The 17,209-nt window shown below is 39.0% G+C and overlaps 1 protein-coding gene across 5 annotated transcripts in view; it reads right to left on the bottom strand.

Annotated features, from left to right (window-relative positions):
- nsd3 (nuclear receptor binding SET domain protein 3) overlaps positions 1-17,209 on the bottom strand; it is a 42,054-nt gene that overhangs the window by 13,316 nt on the left and 11,529 nt on the right. For 3 of the 5 annotated variants that reach the window (XR_005991898.1, XM_041787508.1, XM_041787507.1), the window contains exons 5-16: positions 13,127-13,281; positions 12,133-12,756; positions 11,888-12,047; positions 11,702-11,802; positions 9,650-9,695; positions 9,408-9,538; positions 8,658-8,783; positions 8,440-8,566; positions 8,158-8,358; positions 5,220-5,399; positions 4,463-4,609; positions 1,134-1,290 (exon numbers count right to left, since the gene is read on the bottom strand). Coding sequence is in view for 4 of the 5 variants with exons in the window: in XM_041787508.1 (XP_041643442.1) it covers positions 1,134-1,290; positions 4,463-4,609; positions 5,220-5,399; positions 8,158-8,358; positions 8,440-8,566; positions 8,658-8,783; positions 9,408-9,538; positions 9,650-9,695; positions 11,702-11,802; positions 11,888-12,047; positions 12,133-12,756; positions 13,127-13,281 (2,155 nt within the window). In the remaining variant the exon portion in view is untranslated. The remainder of the gene's footprint in view (positions 1-1,133; positions 1,291-4,462; positions 4,610-5,219; positions 5,400-8,157; positions 8,359-8,439; positions 8,567-8,657; positions 8,784-9,407; positions 9,539-9,649; positions 9,696-11,701; positions 11,803-11,887; positions 12,048-12,132; positions 12,757-13,126; positions 13,282-17,209) is intronic. The other 2 variants (XM_041787509.1, XM_041787510.1) reach the window with 2 other exon arrangements.

A 17,209-nucleotide genomic window follows, 5' to 3' on the forward strand; every position in this document is an offset into this window, starting at 1 on the left:
AATGCTGTTGCTGCTGCTTCGCTCAACATTTCCTGAATATCTGCATCTAAAAGATCAAAACACATCCTGTTTTTATGTGAGTGCAAAGCAGACTTGTTGTGTTGAACTAAAATATGATGATAGAGGTTGTCTATTTATTTAACATTTAAAATAATGATAGGAAAAGATATCACCAAAATCACACGTTTCATTACTTTACATTTTAGTCATTTTGTTTATCTCTTGTTTTATCATTTTATTTTGGTTTGTTTAATGAATTATATTTTAATGTTTCAGCCGACCATTTCAGTCTATTCATTTATATTAGGCATCAGGTTAGATTAGTATCAGGTTAGTGTTTACTAGCCTATTTTATTGTTTTATTTTATGTTATTTACAATCTAAGTACTTCTTTTATATATTTATTTTATTTACTCTGCATTTCAACATTTGAATCCTACTTTCTTCATTTGCTTTTTAACGGTGTTGACAGCATTTCCTCAGCTCATTGGTTCCATTATATACTAAGCCTTTTACTTTACCATATTTGTTTTGACCTTGGGCATGCTTTTGGGATTTACTTTTTGTTTTCATTGACTTTCTGTAAATGTGGAGCACTTCACATTGATATAAATTTCTTCTTTAAAATGTTATACAAATATGGTCTGATTGATCACTAGATAGTATGCCTGTAGCCCACTTTTTCAACAAATTAATATTTTAAAAAATGGAAATATACAAATTCCCTTTGTAAATACTAAAAGGACTAAGGTCTTGAAAAAGACATTAACAGAGGTAAAGAATTATATTTCTTCTGAGGCTACTTTAAGATCTGTGGTAGTCCATCATTGATGCTCTCACATATTTCCAGCAGCAGGTGGTGTATGCATTTTAGAATAATATGTTCACTGTAATAAAGCAAAACTATGGCTGCACAATGTAGCTACACTATGGTCAGAATAATAAGAAAGGTAGCTCAAATGCATCAGCGATGATTAACTGTTAAATCAATCTTTTTTGTTTTCCAAAAAAAAGAAAAAAAAAAAGAAGAAAAAAAATCACACAAAACCTCTCCTGACCTTTTAAATGTAACACAAAGATTAAGTGACAGTTACTAAAACCCTCATCAGGTGTTACACGTGCTCACTGCGTACCTGTAGTTGCCCAGTTTGACCCAGACAATCTGTTTGTAGTGAGGCTTCTTCCCCGCCCTGCAATCGCTGCAGGACCACGCCCCCTCAGGCATCTCTATCTCCAAACACTCCGGGTGGAAGGACGCAGGGCAGGAGTCGCAGCACAGCAACTTGCCTCCTACATTTGTATATATGTTTGTGTGTGTGTGTGTTTGTGAATATGTGTGTGTGCATGCATTGTGGGAAATTGGTATGCAGAGAGAGGAGGAGTGTATAATTAGGTGATGCACCTTAAAACCTGGACAAACTCTGAATCTCATTTGCAGACAAGCCTAAAAACTTAAAATACTAGGAAAACCGTATCGACACAGGGATTATCAGGCTTTGATGATGTAAAATTGACGGCCTTGTTTAGAGAAAGGCTGTCATAAAAACATCCGGGTGTTATCTGGAAAACTAAGGCCAAGAGCTTTTAACTTCAGTAAAGGTAACATAATCCTATGAGGACTGAAAATAAGGTAAAAATCCCTGGGATGGGATTCACATGTCTGATAAACTCTCATTATAACAGCAGCATGTCTGGCAATCAGATTCAGAGCCCTGTACCCAGACCAGTCTGAGGGAAATACATGCGGCAGCACAGGAATAAAATCAGCCAGCAGGTTAACAATGAATGGGGGTTATAGTCCAATGACAAATTATTGGCAATAAGCAGGCATGCAGTCCTGCCAGTAGAGCAAGCTATTCCCATCACACATATTGCATCCTGCACTGACCAGCTTGCATGGAATCAATATTTTTCATTATTAAATTGTAATGGTTTTTCTTCTTCATTTACATAAAAGTCATAGCATTACAAAAGGTCAAATTTCCCCATTCTTGCTGTTGGGAACTTAAATGTTAATCTACTTCTGATTGGGTTTTATTCCATCCAAGGCAGGTCAAAGCTAAAAAAAACATGAGGTGAGCCAAAAAATTATTCCATTTAAAATTTTCTGTCAAAAATAAATTAAAACATTTGCAGTCGGCAAAGGGGAAGTGAGGCTAGACAAAGCCTTTCAAATGGAAAAAAAAAACAAGCCAGGAGTGCTGAAGCAGAGAAGCAGAGCGCCTCCAGCAGAGATAAGCTCCACAAACCACAGACAGAACCTGAACTAATCCAGAGCATCCTGCATCAGACTCCAGTTTACTGAAGTCATGGTAGTTTGACGACAAATCACATTTTCATACAGATTAAATCTTACTTCTTTGAATCAAAAGAACATTATTTTTTTTGTCTTCTGCATTTAAAAATACCCAGATTGCAAGTTACTGCACATCACAAACACGTCTGACAATGGACCTCAGGCAAAAACTCAATAATATAAACATTTGTGAGAACATGCTGCTGTTTTGCTGAGAGGGATTTTTTTGTTTATACATTAAAACTTTTAGTTATTTTAAGTTAATCAAAAAATTGGTACGTAGGTTACTAGCGGATTTAACAGTTGATTTTTGACATGAGGATTTTGGCAGGAACATGTGAAAAAATCCAAATGGGAAATCCTCACTGGTCTTTTGATGTAGATTATTACTATCTATTTTGCTACCGTAACAAGTAAATTTGCGACTGTCACGTGTCAAAAGGGCCCTTGAAAAAGCAGATATACAAGCTGCAGGGATGCAACAATAATTTGCTGTTCACAGTATGAAATTATCATGATTTTTAGGGTTTCCAAGCTTTACAAAAGTATTTTTCACAGTACATTTTCCAGACAGCATCACAGCAAAGCTCATCATTTCAGAAACACTGCTTCTACTGCAGGACAGTGAGAGAGTTGATCCCTTTCTTGCCTCTGTTACACCTCTATTACTATCTCTGAAGCCAGCACATAAGGGGGTAGGGTGGTACAATTTGAGCTGGTTGCAAATTTGTGCCTGGAAAAAACTTATGTTGTATAAAGTCTATGAAGTACGTAAGTCCCACATGGATGAACAGACATCCATGTAATTTTACTTCGTTTTCTCATTACAAGTAAATTTAGGTCTTTTTCTTAAGTTTGCAACTTATTTATCTCTGTTTTTAATAACAAGGTATAAGGTCTATGATGAGGTTATTCATCAAGAAACTCTTAAAACCTTTATGCTATCTCAGGAAAGTGGAGTAAAATAAAGTGAATGTTTGCATGCCCTGTAATTATACGCTCCAGTCCACTTCAGAAGTTAAACAAACTTAATTAGATCAAATTTTTTATATTTTCTTATTCTATTAGTTTTATCCTTCAGAATCATTGCTTTTAAGACACAGACACAGTAGACTTTTGTCCTGGTTGATGCTGAAATGCTTGAAAAAGTTATAACCCAACTCAAGCCAAATGCCTGCCTTTTAGATCCCATCCCTCTTAAAAAAACAGCAATGGCTTTTTGAAACATGATCTTCTTGTTAATTATTCTCTTCAGACAGGTGTCTTCCCTGTTGCTTTTGAGACTGCTATCTAAAACCTCTCCTGAAGAGAGGCAACTTGGATGCTGATCAGTACCTGACAATTACATACCTGTAGCTTTGCTATTTTTAAGTAAAATTTTAGAAAAGCTTGTTAAATGAGTAAATTCATTCTAGCATCATAAATAATTGTTGTTAATCATGTTTCTAAGATTGCAGGAGGCAAATTTTGAGATCACAATTAAATTTCAATTAACTGTGCAGCTAGAAGTAGAATGAGTTTGACTTCCTCAATATATCTCCATGACAGTCGTAGTGAAATTTCCCAGAGGCGAAGACATCACGTCTTGAAATTACACTGTCAATCAGCTTAAAGACACTGAGGTGAATTTATGCAAACCCTTGAACATTTTGAAAACATATTAGGTTATTTTGATTTTCAGAAATAAAAGGCAAAACAGGAATTTTCTTTATTTTTCCTCCAAATCTTTTGAAGGTGTAGTTGTAGAGATTTAACTTAAAGTCACTGACCAAACTTTTATTTATTTATTTATTTTTTGTTAAATCAATTCCAATAGTCTATATCTGTATCAGTCTTTTGTTGTATCACAAGGTATCTAACATCCCTAGTAAAGTTTGATAAATATGGCTCCTAAAATCCCTCTGATAAATGTAATCCAGAGCTGTTTTTGCATGAGGTCCACTGTTTTCTGTTAATGTGTCAGGGAACTTAGCTGAGGTTTTTTGTGCCGCTCTGCATTAGAATTAACTGCAGCTTTGACCAGTTAATTGGCATTGCACCTGAAGGCTTTAAAGAGAGAGATGCGTAAACGAACAAAAAGGGGGAAACTAAATCAGAAGGGGAGCAGGCACAACACAAACACAGACCAGTGGGACAAAAGGAGAAAGAGAAAAACTGTACAGTTACCTTTCCCAACATTCTTTTTGGTAGCTGACGAAGGAGAGGGAATCATAGGTAATTTCAACTCAGCACGATTTGACTCAGTCAGAAGGTAGTGGGACTTATAGGCATATGAACTTAATATGGTGTCAGTAAGGTCTTGCACTAACAGCCCTACACAAGACACACAGGAAGAGACGGGGGTGAGCCGCAGTCAAACTCCAAATTACCCAAAGAATTCACAAAAAGAGAAAGAACAAACACATGTGCTCTGTTTTGCACACGCACGCGCACACACACACATACACAAGAAACAAGTAAAACAAAGTTTGTCCCGACACAAAGAGGCCAAGCAGGGCACTCGACTTTTTGTTTAACAAGAAAAACATCAAAACTAAACTGCTTTAAAGCTCAGAACCCATCAGCATCAAGTTCAAAAGGGTCATTTTAAGTGCTGTTGAACAGCCTCAATCATTTATAGAATTAGTGTCATAATGGAAAAGAAAACACTACATTATACAGCTGCTCTCCATGAACAACAACCCCAAACATGAAACATGTAGTAACAAAGATTAGAAGATTTAGTAGAGAGGTTTTTGCATGAAAAACTTTAAATTAAGATAAAAAACTACAATCATGGAGGCTGATCCTGTAGACGCCCCAGTGTGAAATTGCGTTGTAAAAAATTGAAATTGTTAAGTGTTAGAAATAATTCTTGTGGTTTGAAATGAGAGGAAGAAATACAATCACATGTTTTGAAGTGCATTTTGCTGTGAGAGCTCACCTCGGGCACACAGGAAGCACCAGCCCACATTGACGGGGGAGCTGAGGAGGCCGTTCCTCTTGGCGCTTCCGTGGCTGCTGCAGATCATGATGTGATGGGTGAGGACGACGCTGCCTGCAGCCACACAGCTGTCTCCAGTGTGATAAGCCACCGGACAGCGGATGCAACGCATCAGGCGACCTGGACAGGGAGCAGAGGGGAAAAGATACGTTTTTATGAGCTTCTTATTCTTTCACTGGAGTCATTCAGCAGTAAGAAAGTACAGTGCACACAGACGCCCATGTCATTGCAGAGTTTTATAATGAATTAGGTCAGATTCCTTTATGGTTTCCAGCTGTAATTAAAGAAAGTCAGGAGGGAGAAATACAACAACTTTGTTCTTCTTTTTTGGCTGCTTAGAGAATCAAGATTTCTTTCATCTCTGTCCTAAATCTGGATTGACATTGAACACTCACACTTGATGTTTTGGGTCAATGGTAGGCCAGGGACAAAAGATAAATCTGGAGCTGAAGGATATTATTTATGATGAGACTCCCAAGGGGTTTAAAGGAAGTAAAAGAAACCCAAAAATTAGTGAAGCTTGGTGTATATCTTCCACTTTTTACAGTTTTAGGACAGTAGATACAAAATTATCTCAAGATGTTCCCTGGTACATTGCAGTTCTTTTCTTTCCATGATTCTTACACCTGGTCCTAATGCATTTTAGTCTGAGGTCAGGCTGGCCGAGTTTAGCAGAAAATGTCACCAAATATTCAAAAAAATAAGATTGTATTGCTCAACCATTGGAGGAAGTAAAGGTGTTAATTATTTTGAACAAAATACAGCACAAAATGCTAGAAAATAAGCACCAGAGCACACAGCTGCCGTTTATTTATTTATCTATTTGAAATAGCAGTCCTAATTTTCAATACAAAACTAATGCAGCAGGGTGGGAGATGAGCACCTGCCATCAGCCAAATGCAGGTATTTTTGAGCAGTGTCTGATGAATTTGCTCAACCTAATGGGGCAGGTAAATATAAGTAACATAACAGACTGATTTTGCAGGAGCAAACAGTGTCTTGCCTGTGTAATGTTTATAGTCTGCACCGTGCTGAGATGGTTTCACTTTCTATGACTAATTATTCAATTTGTAAACAACCCATATTTCATATGATTGTGATCTCTGTGTTTCATTAAAACGGATTATTTTATAGAGTAGCATATAAAATGAAATATAGTTATAATCATAAAACAATGATCAAGCCCAATGCTCATTAACAGTCAGACTGGTCTAAACTTTACTGACCCAGCCATGGATGTAAAACATGTTTCCTACTGACAAACAAGACTCCTGCTCTGTCAGACTTTAATTCTCATCATAATTCATATTCTTCTTCTATGTTTGATTGTTTATTAAACCCTTTCTAAATCCCACCTCATCACTACTAACTCTTTTAAAACTACTGATGTTTATAATCTGTTTTGCATGGGTTAACAACTAAATTTGGACAAGGGCTAGCTTATGTCTACGCAGACACTGTGAGGGCCAGCACATTAAATGAACTTAATAAAAGATACATTTTTGTCTAAATTATTGTATTTTCTTTAAAATGTACCTTATTTTTAGCCTTTCCAGTCCCTATTCACACATTTAGATCCCTATACAGCAAGCCAAAAGGGGGCGATTGAGATATTTAATCCACATATTTCTGGGGCTCCCATGTAGCTTGATGTGAATATGCTGCGTCCTCATTGGTGGAAAAACACATGAAGGAAAAGGATATTTTGTTTTAATTCTCAGTCAGTGAAGAATTCTCACCCCACCCCCCGAGCAGTTAAATTTATGTAGAAATCTGCTGCTTAAATCAAGAATGGACTTATGAGTATGTTCATCGTGCATCTTATTTGCTAGTAATGGTTTAAAAAGTTGGATTTTGTACAACTGATCAAACATTAAGCCAATCTTTGAAAAAATGTTGCATCTCACCTATCCCTGGTGTTACTTAAATATGTGGAGTGATCATAAAAGGATAGAAAGAAAATTACCCTAAATATAGCAATTTTTTTTCTTCAGCACTTTTTCCAAATTCTGTCTAAGCTTCTCGGGGCCAAATGAGAAGCTTTGGGGGACCTGATGTGGCCACCGGGCCTCCAGTTGATGACCAGTGTGTTTGGTATCTGTTGTGTCCGTTTATCGTCTATTGTAAGCTCCATTTCTCCTCCGTTGACAATGTCCACTGATGTTGTGTAGTTTCATTGAAGCCCACTGTGCAGCAGCGTCCAATCAGTGAGTGATATCCAATAAGGTGGCGTGTCTTTTTAGTGAAAAAGAATTTTGGGAAGTCTAATCTCATGTGTCTCAGTGCACTGGTCCTCAGACCAGATAAGAGGCTTTGGAGCCTTCATTAAGATAGCGGGTCAGAAACTACCTCCAGTTCAACCAAAGACCGAGGACTGATGAAACAAACAACTTGGGATGCTTTAAGACTCCAAGTTATGCAAAAGCTATATATGCACTATTCAATACATGTTTTTATAATCACAGTATAACATATACTGTAAAATATTATCACACATAACATTTTTTTCCATAATTGCATATGCCTAACAAGCAGACAGTCATTGAGTAACTTTACCCTTGACTTCTTGTTTTCATTCTTATTTTCTTGGGGAAAAAAACTTGTTTTCTTATGTCTTTGTCTTAAACTTGTCCCTCACATATTCTGCTGTGTAGGTTCAACCTTAGCCCTTGCAGTTTTTAAAGTTTGAACTCTTTCTCTGTTGGCTTTTGTTAATGACTGAAGGTAGCAGCCTCAGATGCAACAGGAAATGAAAGTTATGGTTTTGTTTTTTTTTTTTGTTTTTTTTTTTTTTCAAATTTGCTGATGAAGCACTGCCACAGATTAGAACAGGAAATCAAAGAAGGTGAAAAGAAAAACAATTTATGTGCTGGTTTACCTTTACTGGCTCGTTGCAGGTCTCTCTCCAAGCAGCAGGTAGAGCAGCTGTGCTGAGGGCAACAGAAACCTCCGCCCTGATTGCTGGTGGTTCCTGGAAGTTTCCGGACACAGTCTTCATGGTAGAAGCAACCACATCCAGACACAGAGCAGCGTGTTACCTCCCGGCCTGCTGTTTTACAGCTAAAACAAGGATGATTACCTATAAAAGTAGAGACACAGAGTCATTGTTAAAATAGAGGGAGCACAGCAGGTGTAAAAGTGACGCTGTGTTATGACTCACCATTTCTACATTCCTGGCAGATGTATCTGCCTTCAGGTAAAGATGAGAGGCCGAGACACTCAAGGTGAAACTGTCTGCTGCAGTCGCCTTCACACACCACCAGACCTTCACCATACACCTCACAGATCTACATACAGAAACAAAAAGAGAGGAAACTGAACCATCGTGTAACCTTTAAGAAGACAAGACTATGAAGCTGTATGAGGAGCAGCACTGACCTGGCAGACAGTGTCTCTCTTGCCAGTGCTGCCGTCCTGACGGGACAAACCCGAATCTACAGACTGGGTGTCTGAAGCATCTGCGTCTGCTGCTGCTGGACTGTCAAGACTCTTCCCAAACAAACCCTGAGAGACAAGGCAGAGTTAGCATGAATTTTCACAAGAGATGAAATCCAGCTCACAGACCAACCAGGTGTGAGGTCTTAAATGGAAAACTGTTATTTTCAGTTTAAATAATGTGTAAGTCCTTTTCTTGATCAGATATTTGTTCCAGAAGCTTCAGTAACATTACTTAGGCAGGGGTGAAATTTTCTAGTCTGTTGTTTTCACAAGAAAATTATTCTTAACAATAACACATCTGACAAGTTTGTAGAGCTGTCACACTTTATCATGCATTTTACATGAGGAATGTATTTAATTAGCACCCTTGTTTTAGTCTTGGCAGTTCAAAGTGCCTCACTGATTACTGAATGATTACACAGAAAGTTTAGACTTCAATAGCAAAATGTGTCAAAAATATTAAAAGATAAAATAAAACTAAATAAGAAGACAACATTTAAAAGGCAAATTGAAAAAGATGGTGATGAATGGAGCATCAGTGCTCATCTTTCACAATAAGAGCACAATGTGATGTAAACTTAATGTATATTCTCACTATTTTAAGTTTTATATTGGAGACATTTTGTTACAGGAGAAATACTTTTTTTCCTTGTGTGGTTTGCTTTTCATATTCCTGCTTGATAATCGTACCTGTGGGTCATTGAGACCTCTGGAGTCTGAATCGGAGGTGTCTCTGTACTGAGAAGAAGTCATCTCCACATCTGTTGATGCTCTGCTTCTCTTCTTTAGAGGCTTGCAGGCATCTGAGATCTCACTGGCTCCTAAAAAGATCACATGGGGTTTGATAACAAAAGGACAGATTAAACTTTCTATCAGTATAAGGAAGAGCGAACACTGAAGTTTTGATGAGAGATAGAAATGAGGTCGCTTACCTTTCTGTGAGCCAGTCCTAAGTGTGTTCTCAGGAGCCATCTCAGCCTGTGGACAAATATGGACATTTATGTTTTCATTGTTGGGGTTTTGATTAACTTAGCTTTAGGAAAAAGAGAGAGAGTTGAATCTGGCTTAGCTTTTCTCACAATGCAACTCGATTTTTTTTTTACATTTAAGCATATATACCTTGTCGATGACTTTGTAAAAAGCAACCCACAAATAAGCTGCTGACTGACACAATGTAAGCAAAAATTATGACTACTGTGTCAAATTTCATGTTGAATTATCCTCTTCATAAAATTACAGCCTTGTGAAACCTTTATAGAAACAGAATGGCAAACTCATAAATCCTGGATAAGAGTTTTAGAACTCTAGAAGGGCTTGTCAATAGGATTCTGTGTGTGCATATGCATGTATTTCCCTGTGGGAAATAAGCCTCTGCCACCAGCGAAATGCAGGTACTTTTGAGCATTGCCAGGTGAATTTGTTAGGGCAGGCAAATAAAAGTAACCTACCCTAATTCTTTACAGTAAACATCATAGATCAAACTCATTCTCTCTGCTTGTTCCTACTGACTTCAAGTAGTGGACCTACATGCTCACTGACCAAAAACCCTGCCTCCTCCTCCCCGAGTCAAATGTTTACAGGCCGCTGTGTGCTACACTGGTTTGACTCAGTATTATATGAGAGTGGTCTTGTTATCAGTAGCTATTAGCTTAAAAAGCAAATAATTGTTTCAGCAGATATATAAATTTTTGCTATTTACAGCTAATATTTTGGCTGTAAAAATCTGCCTACATCAGCTGTAAAAATTGGCTTTACAAATGAATAGGTTAGTGGATTTTTAGGGTGTGTGGTTTATAGGGAGCCCTATGTCAGCTGAAGTATTTTTCTATAATTATTATTCCTTAAACTTTAAGGAGTGTTTATAAGATAAGATAAGATTTACATGACTGATATTCATTCATTTGTTCATCCTTGAATGTTAAATTGTGTGTTTTAGGTCTGAACTACATTTATATATTGGTATCTGTACAAGTATTTGCTAAAACTAATTTGCTAATATTGGTTTAAAATCCAGTATTGTGCATCCCTAGTTCTCTGCAACTGGTGTATCTGCTAAAGGTGTGTTTGAACCAATGTCTTGCTTGTCCCAAGTTCAAGGTAGTCAAACAAAGCCTGTATTTTGGCATGGGACTGCAGAAATCATGCACCAAATATTAAATTCTCACAAGTCTGGCATTCATAATGCAGGAAAATGCTGATGAATCTACAGTGCCTCTGTAAGAAGCAAAGCCAACATTTTTATGGTCAATTTGTTTGTTAAAATGGAGTGGCTGGAAAAAAAAACCCTGGTGTGCAGCACATTCAACAACATAGTGTAAAATTTACCCTAAAAGGGATTAACAGATAATATCATCCTCTGCCTCTTCAAGCTTTACCAAAAACCTTACATTTGAAATAATAATTATATTTTTTTGTTTTGTTGAGATGTATGTAACTAATAAAAATATTCAGTTGTTCTTTAAGAGTGGTGAGTTGTTGCAGGAAAAAGACTGTGGAAACAGGGTCAGAGAGTGTCAGGAGTTTGTTGTGATGCAGTGTGTCACACAGTGAGAACTCCTGTGAAGCTCAGCCATCATTTTCCTGCCATTAAACTGGCATCCCAGTGTGTGGAGCATGAGTGGCGCCACGTGGAGCACAAAGTGGAACTTCTCATACCTACAAAGTTTTACCATGATCCTATTCTGCCCCTGTCACTAACTTTGACAGCGAACAAGTGCAATATCCTCATCACTGCCTCTCTGAGACATTTATATCAAAAGAAAGACATTACAAAGGCTTTAATATCCCATACTAAGCTGGTAATATTAATGGGGTTTTAAGTACATGCTCTGATCAGGAACAGGTATCCACACAGAATATGTTGCAGCCATTTAAGTTTGATTCATCCATAGGAGCATTTATAATATATCATTGTATTAGCACATTTGGACCCAAAGGCGTCATGTTTTTGTGTTTTTTGTCTGGTTATGTGTGAGGACTGATACCTGTTCTTTTTTGGTTTTCTTCTTAGGGACGGGATCGTTGCCCCTCTCTGACTCTGACCTGCTCCTGACTGACCGCCTCTGCAGCTTCCTCTCCTGAGAGCCTGAAACACACCAGAGAAATTAGTCCACACCTCAAAGATACTTTAAAAACACACAAACACAGACGACATGTCTGTGTTTACTTACTGTGTGGACTACTGTGGTGTGATCCAGGAGAGGACGTCTGCTGCGTTCCTCCTTCTTCACTCCTCCGACTGGCGGGAGATCCTCTTCTCTCCTCCCCCTCTTCCTCCCCTTCATCCCCATCTTCCTCCTCCTCAGGACTGGGCTCAGGTTTGGCTCTATCCTGCTGAAAGCATTACCATTTAAAACATCTGTTCAGGGAAATTCTGTGTGTAAATATTTTTTCTGTCTGTCTTTGTTACACAAACCTCAGGCGAGCAGTAGCCTAGGTCGGGCTGTCTGGCCTCACGCTCCACTCTCTCCTCCTTCTCTTCTTCTTTGTCTTTCTTCGGTGATGTAGCAGCTTTTTTCTGCAGGAGAGGCCAGTCACACTTAGTGATCTCCACATTTAACCTCTTCATGGTGATGGAGAGAGGAAGCAGCTTCCTGGCAGCTGCTGTTTTCCAGGCCCTGACAGGAGGCGGTGAGTCCTGCCGTGTTCGAGCCTCATGGCCAGAGTTCTGTTTCGGAGAGGACGCCTTACGCTGGTCTACCTTCTGGTTCTTCTCTTCATTCGAGGCTTGGGAGTGTGTGTTGTCTTCAGTGTTTGACACACTACACTGTCGGCGTGGGAGCTGCCTACGTGGCGGCTGCTCTCTCTCTGGTGACTTCACTGCTTTGTCTTCTTTCTTGGTGACTGAGCCGCGTCGGCTTCGTTTCTCAGGTCTGATGTTGGGTTTCTTGCTAGGCGGGGCTTCAGCAGGCTCAGGGTCAACATAGATGAAGGTGTAGTTGTCAATTCGCTCCTGTCGTGTCATCACAAAGGCATCCTCTGCATGGCCGACGCCCACCTCCCACTGAGAACGCTCCCGCTGAGGAATAGGCTTTAGGAGCTGGAGAAGAAAACATCAAAAACATCAACAACAAAACTGATAAACTTGACATATAAAGAAACCCATTTCACTAAGGACTTGATGTTAACATTAACTTTACAAATATGTTTTTATGAAACATCCTCTATGATGATTTAAAAAATGATACTAAAAATAATGCAGAAAAATGAATATCACAGGCTAGAAGTGAGGCAACTTCTTAATATTTACGTTCCTTTATAACCACTCTGCTTTGAACTCATGTTTTATAATTATTACCCAGATAATTTTCCCCAATAGATAACAGAAAATTGATAAGGGCATAGACAAATTACTTCACTCATTCTATTCTTTAAAAGACATCAGAATCAGTGAAAGCATTTGTGCATACTTTGCTTTTCTCTACAGGGTTTGTGGTCTTGCGCAGTGTCTCAGCCTGCAGCTCGTCAAACTGTTTCTTCCCCTGGTATATGACAATCCTCTTCTCATGGATCCAAGCACGCTCAGCAACGCTGCCGAAGAACTGGACATGATACTCCCTATGACCTACACATCGACAGAGAAAAGGAAGACACGTTGAAAGTCTTTCATTTGTAAGTCTGCACAAGGCTCTCTCTCTCTTCATTGATGTAAGGCAGGGGTCTCAAACTCATTTAGGGTAGGGGGCTGGATTTGCTCCAACAAGACTTCCTGTGGGCCGGACAATTTTTTAGCAATATCAATACGACCAACGACTGATATATAGGCTGCTGTAATGTAAAGAGAAATGATCCAATAGTAGATGCAGATAAAATTTAATGAGTGCTGCATGTTTGCACACAAAAGGGTTGATTAGCTACTTTAGAAAGAGAATTTATTTGCAAGTAATCTAAACAGGCCAGGCAAAAATATGCTGTCCTTGTAACAGATGACAATTTCAACAGGTTTTAACGTTTTTAGAATCCACTGATGACGAATTTACAAGACTGGATTATTCATTAAATATACATTTAACATGACTGTTTATGGATTTAAAACAGCAACCTGTTCACAAAACCTGATCTAAGCCCTATTTCATCTGACCTGGGATCAGTGCACAGAGTCCAGAGAGGAGAATGAGAGAGAGAAAGGAGGGAGGGAGGGAGGGAGAGAGAGCGAGAGAGACAGGATCCTGCGAAGATTCATCTCACTGCTGCTCTATTACTGTTTACAGAGCTGCAAACCCTCACCTGCAGAGTGAAAACTTGACTTTAAGCATATGTATGAGCCCTACAGTCATTCTTCTGCATGTCCACTCTATCTGAATCCCCTGACATCCCTGCATGCGTCATGAACTGGGGCATCTCCTACGTATTTTAGCGCTGCAACAAGACTAAACATGCCGACCTCTCATGTCATAGGACAGCCTGTGTGCAGATTAGGATTAAATGTTCAATTCAATGTCCTTTTTACACTTAAGTGATCAAGACCATAATTTCACTTCTTGTTGACATAAAATTAAATTGTATGTAAATAAAATTAGTTGATATTAGTTTGGCATTACAGATTGTAATAATGAGGGATTAAATCAGTTGGGATTGAACTGAGTCGCTCACCAAAGCGAGATACGATATCTGTGTTTGTGGCTGACGGAGTATTATGCAGGGAAAGTATTTGTCATCCTGAGCGCAGATGTTTTAATCCCACTCAGGAGAAAAAGTTTGGTTTTACAAGGACAAAAATTTTTGGATGCCTTTATAGACTTATGTAAACTTCTATCCATATCTCTGACCCTTTCTGTCACATCAGTTATCTTTGAGTGCAGTTTCTTGTGTCTGCGTCGTTTAAAGAATGGGTTGAGAAACAGCAGCGAAGACTCTCACACCAGCAACCTGGTACTGCAGGCAATAAATTCAGACAGAACCCGAGCCCTGGGCCAAGCAAAACTCACTGATGCCTTCGCCCTCAACCATAACAACCGGAAGATTGTTTTATTATGAAGACATCGAAAGAGCGTGTTTTTTCGGCTTCAGGGTGTTAATTACATGCATTTGGGGATAAAGGCAACTATTTTGAATTCTTGTTCTTATCTCTGAATGCTTATTCAGATTATGGATACAATATTAATTGACAAAGAACAGAAAGACGTCTTGTACACTGCAGGGCTCCAAAAACACAGTTGTTTATTGCACCAACGTGACGTTTCAAGCAGAGTTGCTCTTTATCAGACATGTAATATGAATTGAGCCTTTTGTTGGCTTTAAAGCTGCAGTGTTGTTGATTGGCAGCAGAAACTGGTTGAATTTTGTAACTGAGGCTGTTGTGTGCGTGCATTAAATGCGCAAGCCGCACTAACACTACACTTTGATGTCAAGTGGGGGGGCCTCAAAATATCTTCCTGCAGGCCACAATTGGCCCGCAGGCCGCGAGTTTGAGATCCATGGTGTAAGGTCACTGTAAAAGGTTTCACTGTTATTCCTCATTAACAAGGTTTTGTTGTAGGAAGTTTGTTGTCATGAAGTTTGTTGTCATCAATGTTTATAACATTCTAATGAGCAGAATCTGACCCTTTAATGAGGTTTAAAAGAAGCAACAACATGAGTAAACTTTAAAACAGGGATGCCTGCACATAAGTAGATGAATTCAGCGTTTATGAACACAGCGTATGCTTCTGCATGAGGGTGAGAGTGCAAAAAGGAATGCCCGTCTCTGTTCTGCAACGAGCAAATCACACAACTGTGTAACAGAGCCGTGCATGCCCGAGCTTACACACACACCCCGGTGTCCCATAATCAGATGGCAGCCGCTGCCCGAGCTGCTGCTTTCAACGAAACTTGAAATTCTGGATTTCTTGGTTCAAAACTTTGTATTTTCTAAATGAAATCCAGGGGAAAATGACATGAACATCCATTTTGATCGATTAGATCCAATAGACTTTTTTTCCTCCATATTTCTAGTTGAAGGTCTGACTTTAAGCAGTGTCACAGCGCACATATTTACGTCGGAGGTCGGAAACTTCAGAGTACCGAGCTCACTTGAACACATCATGGAACTTTTCAGACGCTGCTGTGAGCGGAGATGTGTCTGCTCCCTCCTCTCCTGTACAGAGTGTGATCAGCTCTCTAACCTCGCAGTTTCTCCAGTTAATCCACATTATTCTTTGTTTTACCCCGCTGTTGTTTTCTCAGATGAAATGCCACTTGATTAAACCGCGCTGGTTTTTAAATCTCCCATTTATGGAGACAGCAGCGCACACTCGCCGTTGCAAAATGCTGTGACGTCCTTTCACACTTGTTGCAGAAAAGTCTTAAACAGCTCTGATACTACCTCTCGATCTGGATCAGAGGTGGGGCGAGATCGACCCTCCATAGCGGAATGGTCGCTTTCATACAGAACGGCGTTGCGGAACGAAGGCGTAACAGATACAGAAAAGAGGCAGTGGGAAAGCAGCTATAGAGAGGCAGTCCTATTTATGAATCCTGGATGGTGCATGTATTTTGGGATATACACAATGATAAAAATCAAAAGAACACGAAAAGTTTGGCTTTTTTCATAAAGTTTACTATGCTATGGTGGAGGATTGTTGAAAAGAGTGACGTGCGACATCAATGTGCGCAATATGCCTCAATTTTTCATGTGATTGATTTTTTGCTTTTTTGAGGGATTAACTAATAGAAGTTAAAGCATTATTTTGACAGCACTTATGTTCAATAATCTAAAGTATTAAAAAAGGAAATGTTTCAAATTGTACCAAAAAGAGAGCAACTTGCAGCCAAATAATTGATTTTTGAAGTCCTGCCTCTTAAGATAGATAGAGACAGAGACAGAAAAGGGTTTTGGCTTATCACCTGGGGTGACTAATGTTTCTAGGGTGGTCCTGCCCCCCTCCCCCCCTGGATCTGCCCCTGTAGAGGAAACAATCTAATCCAAAAGATAGTGCTGAAATATTCAAAAATATATGAAGATGAATTCATTACAATGGGAAAATGTCAGTGGCACTAACTTTTGGGGTGTTTTTTTCACCAGGCAATGCTTTTTAATCAACACATCAAATCATTAACCCATGTGCGTTTCTTACATTCAGAAACATCACTGAATTAAAATATGTTGTCTAGCCAAGTTAGAGATGCTAATTTGTGCTCTTGTTTCTTCTCATCTTGAATATTGTGATACCTTTATCACTTGGCTTAACAAGTCCTCCCTTCAACATCTTCAATTGATACAAAATGCTGCTGCAGTTTGTCCTACAGATGAACTCAAGTTATTCTATATTCTCTACACTGGCTTCTATTACATTCAGAAAATATTTTAAGATGCTAGTTCTTATTTATAAGAACTGCGTGATCCGGCACCTGGGTACATCGCCAACCTGCTCCATTGCTAGGTAACCATTAGACCCTAGTTATCTGAAAAGGGTCTTCTTGTCCCTCAGGTCTCACAAACAACCAAAGGTGACTGTGACTTTGAAGCTGTGGCCCCAACTCTCTGACACCCTTCCCCTTACAGTGCACTCTGC

The sequence above is a fragment of the Cheilinus undulatus genome, linkage group 5 (genome assembly GCF_018320785.1).
Source record: "Cheilinus undulatus linkage group 5, ASM1832078v1, whole genome shotgun sequence".
Classification (NCBI taxonomy): Eukaryota; Metazoa; Chordata; class Actinopteri; order Labriformes; family Labridae; genus Cheilinus; species Cheilinus undulatus.